Raw genomic sequence first — 6,491 nt, forward strand, 5'->3', positions numbered from 1 at the left:
TTTGTATTTTGCCTAAATTCAATATTAAATAACTGTATGCACATAAATGAACTATGCATATAATATAATGTACCCACATAAAAAATAATAAAAAAATAAAAATAAAAACAGATTGATATCTTAACAGCTGCTCAGTCATATATTAAACAGTGAAGGAACAGTCATTATCCTCCATACTCTTATGTTCACCATTTCAATGGCTTCGCTTGGAGTCCCTAGGAAGAGGCAGTATGTATTTGTTCTGTTTTTTAAAAAATAAAATAAAATTCCAATTACCTGGTTGACTTGCATATTTTCATTTTGTGGCAAAGAATTAAAATTAGTTTGAAAAATTTATGTGGAACTATAATAATAAGTTGAACGTAAACAAAACTTCAAATATGAATATAGAAAATGACCTTGACATCTAAAACGATATTACACAGTCATATGTGCGCCTCTTTTCGATTAGATGTCCACTTCACACAGCGCGCAACCAAAGAAAATAACGCCTACGCGATAAGGAAAATGCTTTATTTTTATTTTTTACTTTTTCTCTAAGTAGACAAATTATGGTAAATATAGAAATAAGGACTTATATGCTTTCCAGCATACAAAAATCCTCCGCCTCACTTTTGTCTATAAAGGTAACATGAGAGCAAACACACATTGGGCAGATCAAGATTTCAAACATAGCGGAAAGTCAACACCATTATGAAACCCATACAGAATTATCCTCTTCTTCTCCTTGTTCATGTTCTCTTGCTCTCCTTGCTTCCATTGAAGACAGCAGCATCTGCAAGAACCCAAGCTGAAGCTCTTGTCCAATGGAAGAAGAGCTTGTCTTCTCCACCAGCTTCACTAAATTCATGGTCCCTTACCAATCTCAACAACCTCTGCAACTGGTCTTCCATCGTCTGTGACAACTCCACCGCAACAGTCTCCCAAATAGACCTCTCCAACCTCAATGTCACCGGAACTCTAACCCACTTCAATTTCACTCCGTTTCTTAATCTCACCGTCTTTAACCTCAACAACAACACTCTCAGCGGCCCAATACCCGCAGCCATTGGAAACCTGTCCAAGCTCACTTTGTTGGACATTGGCAACAACTTTTTGGGAGGTGAAATACCTTTGGAGATAAGCAGGTTAACGGAGCTTCGCTATCTTAGTTTCCACAACAACAATCTCAATGGTACCATTCCCTATCAGCTCAGCGATCTCCAAAAGGTATGGTACTTGGACCTTGGATCAAACTACTTAGAATCCCCTGACTGGTCGAAATTTTCATCCATGCCATTGTTGACCTACCTTGATCTTTATCTCAACAGTCTTGATTCAGAATTCCCAGATTTCATATCAGATAGTGGGAACTTGACGTTCCTAGACTTGTCCCAGAATCAGGAATTGACCGGCCAAATACCAGAATGGGTATTTAGCAATCTGGGCAAGCTTGAAAATCTCAATCTCACAAATTGCCAGTTCAGGGGACCCTTGTCATCAAACATCTCCAAACTTTCGAATCTCATAAATCTCAATCTGGCAAACAACTACTTCTCTGGAACAATTCCTGAAGACATTGGCTTTTTACCTAAACTTGAACTTCTTGATTTCTTCAACAATTCCTTTCAAGGTAAAATTCCTTCCTCCATAAGCCAACTCAAGGGGCTTTCCCACCTGGATCTCCGGCAAAATTTGCTTAACTCAACAATCCCTCGTGAGCTTGGTTCTTGTACTAAACTCACCTACTTAGCCTTAGCTCTGAATCATCTCAGTGGGGAGCTTCCTCCGTCCCTGTCCAACATCAAAAATATTGTCAAGTTGGGTTTATCTGATAATTTTTTTTCTGGCACAATTTCCCCTGATCTCATCTCCAACTGGACTCAACTGGACTCCCTGCAACTTCAAAACAATAACTTTAGTGGGGAAATTCCGCCGGAGATTGGCTTGTTGGAAAATCTTACTCTCCTTTATCTGTACAATAATAGCTTATCTGGCCCAATTCCCCATCAGATAGAAAACATGAAAGCCCTGAAAGAATTAGACCTCTCGGGAAACCATCTCTCTGGTCCAATACCTCTCACTCTGTATAGTCTCACAAACCTTGAATACATCCAACTTTTCTACAACAACCTCATTGGGACAATACCGCCGGAGATTGGAAACATGACGTCCCTGGTTAGTTTCGATGTCAACACCAATGAATTGTCCGGTGAGTTGCCGGATACCATTTCTAGCCTCAGTAAGTTGGTGGGATTCTCTGTGTTCACCAATAATTTCAGTGGAACAATTCCAAGAGATTTTGGAAAGAACAGTCCTGGTTTGGTTACAGTTAGCTTTTCAAACAACAGTTTCTCCGGAGAACTGCCGCCAGAACTATGCAGCGGCTATGCGCTTGAGGTTCTCACAGTGAATAACAACAGTTTTAGAGGGCAATTGCCTGAGTGCTTGAGAAATTGTTCTGGATTAAGAAGAGCACGTCTCGATAAGAACAAACTCACAGGCAACATTACTGATGCATTTGGAGTTTATCCAAGTCTAGAATTCGTTTCTCTAAGTGAAAACCAGTTCGTGGGTGAAATATCAGCCAAGTGGGGTGAATGTCATAATCTCACAAACTTGCAGATGGATCGGAATAAAATTTCAGGGCATATCCCACCTGAGCTTGGAAAGCTGCGTCAGTTAGAACGTCTGACCCTGGACTCCAATGGATTGACTGGTGAAATTCCACCAGAACTGGGGAATCTAGAGCGGCTATTCCATCTCAATCTCAGCCACAACCATTTGTCGGGCGAAATCCCACAGAATATAAGCAAGCTGACTGCTTTAGAATTGCTTGATTTATCAGCAAACAAATTTTCCAACAGCATTCCAAAAGTGCTCGAAAATTGTGAGAAACTATCAAGCCTGAACCTAAGCCACAACAATCTCTCAGGCGAAATACCGTCCGAGCTCGGCAACTTGGTTTCCTTGCAAGCTGTGTTGGATCTCAGCAGCAATTTGCTATCAGGGCAAATCCCGTCAAACTTCTTCAAGCTTAAAGCCTTGGAAATTCTGAATCTTTCTAATAACCATCTCTCGGGTCAGATTCCTTCATCGCTTTCCGAAATGTCTAGTCTGCAATCGGCAGATTTTTCCCACAACAACTTGAGCGGTCCAATTCCAACCGATGGAAGCTTTTTCCAAAACCCTCCTGCAAATGCTTTTGTTGGAAACTCTGGTTTGTGTGGAAATGTATCTTGGTTGACTCCATGTGCATTATTGTCCAACAAAAAATCCAACAAAAGTACCAGGAAGATTCTGATCGGAGTCCTCGTTCCCACATGTACTCTATTAGTGTTTGCCACTGTGTTCTGCATAATTTTTATGAATCGAAAATCCAAGTTCCAAGACGAAGAAATCAAAAGTCTCAAAGATATGGAGAAATCGGAATCCATGATATGGGAAAAAGAAGCGAAATTCACATTCCTTGAAATCCTGAAAGCCACCGAGGAGTTCAACTCCAACTACTGCATCGGAAAAGGAGGGTTCGGTGTAGTCTACAAAGCGGTTTTGTCTTCCGGTCTCGCTGTTGCAGTGAAGCGTCTGAATATGGAAGACTCGGCCGATATTCCCGCGATAAACCGGCAAAGTTTCGAGAACGAGATAAGAACTCTGACGGAAGTCCGGCACCGGAATATCATAAAGCTATATGGGTTTTGCTCCAGGAGGGGTTGTATGTACTTGGTATACGAATACTTAGAGAGAGGAAGCTTGGGTAAAGTATTGTACGGTTTGGATAATAAGGTAGAAGATCATCTGGGTTGGGAAAAAAGGATCAGAATCGTGCAAGGACTCGCTCACGCGCTGGCCTATTTGCACCATGACTGTTTGCCTCCGATCGTTCACCGGGATGTTTCTCTGAACAATATATTGCTGGGATCGGATTTCGAGCCACGGCTTTCGGATTTCGGAACGGCGAAACTATTGAATCCCAACTCATCCAACTGGACCAACGTTGCTGGGTCGTACGGTTACATGGCCCCAGGTAAATTAATATTTTTAGTTTTATTTTATCAATATATATATATATATATATATCCTTTGAATTATTTTTATTTTTTTAATTTATTACAGAGTTAGCACAAACAATGAGAGTGACGGACAAATGCGATGTATATAGTTTTGGAGTGGTGGCATTGGAAATAATGATGGGAAAACATCCTGGTGAAATACTTGCGTCATTATGGTCGGTTTCGTCTAAAACATTAGCGGAAGATAAGAATGTTGAATTGCTTTTGAAAGATGTTATAGACCAGAGGCTGTCTGCACCTAATGGTGAATTGGCTGAAGCTGTGGTTTTTTTGGTTCAAGTAGCTTTGACTTGCACTCGGACTAATCCTGAGTCAAGGCCCACAATGCGCCATGTAGCTCAAGAATTATCTGCTCGGACTCAGCCTTACTTGCCCCAGCCATTTTCCACCATTTCACTGCAAAAGCTAACTGGTCTTAGTAAATAGAACAGCAAAATGGGTAAGGCTCCATATCAGCAAATCTCTCTCTCTCTCTCTCTCTCTCTCGAGGGCTCCTGGTAATGCTTGCGCCTCACAGTTTTTTTTTTTTTTTTGGGTAATCTAGTGGCTCACAGCTGAATCCTCAGTTTCCGTCATTTTTCGAATAAATTGTGTAAGAGCCCTCGAGATTGACCGGGTCTAAGTTTGACTGGGAACCAATTGATTTTCATGCTTATTTATTAAAGTATTTATTATTATTATTATTATTTATTTTGTCTTTTTTGTTTATTTTTTCCAAATGTTGACGGAGTCATGGTTGTTGAGGTTGGAACATTTGGGAGCCTATTTTCTATCAACTTGCTCAAATACCGGTAAACATCGTAATTAATTAAAAAAGGCTTGTTTTATTTCAATCCCTTAAAAGTCCTCTGACTATTTGATTTTCACGTGCTGGCTTTTAGCTGAAGTTCAGATATATATTTTCTACCTTTTAATACTTTTTATTTTCCAAAGTCAAAACTTGGCTGCCAATGGTGGAAATGCTTATTTGTTAATTTATAATGTCTGTTTCTAATTTCGCCCTTTTCTCCATTGCGATAAAGACTGACATTGGATAAGCATCATCCGTTCCATCATGCTTTGCCTTCTAGAAATTCTTCTTGGTTCATTTTTCTTTTTATGTATTTATAAAATATTAACAATTCCATGAAGTATTTGCAAATTGTCCTAAGAAATTAATATAGAAATTGAGGATTACGTAATCTTTATAGGGACAATCTACATGTAAAAATCATTATTTAAAAAAACAAAATTCTAAATTTGAACCTCTTATTTCCAATATAGTTAAAAAGGAAAAAAAATAAAAAGCTATTAGGTTAAAACAATAAATAATTATAATTTATATAAGAATTTTTTAATGTGAATGTCTGCACTTTAATAAAATGTAGATATTATTTTAATAAAATGTGATATTATAAATTATATGGACATTTTAGTAACGTGCAACGTGGGCACTAAAAACAGTTTGGTAGGTTATATATTAATAATTAAAAGCCTAGCACTGTTGTAGTTAATAAGTAAACTAGAGGAGGTAAACTTCGCCTATTTTCATTGCTACAAACAATTTTCGTAAAATGCACGTGGCTTAATTAAAGCTTGCCGCATTGTATGAGTTCCGGTGAGTTAACTATTAATTTCAAATATAATAGTAAAAGTCCACTTTATAGTTAAATTCCAATAAAATAAATAAATAAATAAAAAGGAAAAAAGTTCACATCTCAGTTTTAATAATATTCGTTTGGCTTATTCCCAATTAAATAATAGTGGGTTTCATATACTCCAATATATTATTTATACATTTAGAATTTTAGTTCTTAAGTTACTGTCGCACCTACCATTTGACCATTTTAAAACTTGTCTATTTATATTCATAAATTTTTTATCCAATGTCAATGTCAAAGAAGGAAGTTTGGCAGGCATATATAATTCTTAATATAAGGGGAGAAAGAAAATGTAGAACACAAAAATCTAAAAAAGCCTAAAAGGACAAACTCAATCTGCAAAATTAAGCAAAAGATATCGATCAAAATCTCAAACAGGTTTGGTCGAGATACAATATTGCTGTATTTCATATATGCAGTTCATGATACATGTAAGTGTAATGGTGGTAATCAGTATAAAGCCCATGAGAAATGCCAGTTGCTTCCTTTTCTGACACATTAATTACCACCAACTTAACCTTTCTTCACCATCATATCTGCTCAAATCACTCACTTTTGAATCTTTATGGAGTTCTGATAAAAGAAACATACAAGCAAAAGTGCCTTTAAACTACAGAGAAAAACCATTCAAGGGGGAGAGGTAAAAAAACCAAAAATAAAAAAATCAACACCGTTTGGCTATCTAGCATTCCGCCTCACATTGTCTAAGAATTGGTCCAATTTGCTTAGCAAGAAAGGATCAATTCGAACCCAAATGAATGAAAAGATCGAAGCCAGAAGAATTGACCAGAGTACAACA

General features: G+C 37.8%; 1 protein-coding gene across 1 annotated transcript; it reads left to right on the top strand.

Annotated features, from left to right (window-relative positions):
• The first annotated feature begins 358 nt into the window (after positions 1-358).
• Positions 359-4,738, top strand: LOC107434247 (MDIS1-interacting receptor like kinase 2). Its single transcript, XM_016045696.4, has 3 exons — positions 359-4,006; positions 4,096-4,491; positions 4,597-4,738. Exons 1-2 carry the CDS (start codon positions 694-696, stop codon positions 4,476-4,478), a joined length of 3,696 nt encoding a protein of 1,231 aa, XP_015901182.3. The 5' UTR covers positions 359-693; the 3' UTR covers positions 4,479-4,491; positions 4,597-4,738.
• Positions 4,739-6,491: the final 1,753 nt, after the last annotated feature.

This window comes from Ziziphus jujuba, chromosome 9, assembly GCF_031755915.1.
Source record: "Ziziphus jujuba cultivar Dongzao chromosome 9, ASM3175591v1".
Classification (NCBI taxonomy): domain Eukaryota; kingdom Viridiplantae; phylum Streptophyta; class Magnoliopsida; order Rosales; family Rhamnaceae; genus Ziziphus; species Ziziphus jujuba.

Excerpts from the sequence above, each read along its gene's own strand:
- LOC107434247 (XM_016045696.4), top strand. The coding sequence starts at position 694 with ATGAAACCCATACAGAATTATCCTCTTCTTCTCCTTGTTCATGTTCTC. Across the intron at positions 4,007-4,095 it reads GTACGGTTACATGGCCCCAG|AGTTAGCACAAACAATGAGA; the intron begins GTAAATTAATAT and ends AATTTATTACAG.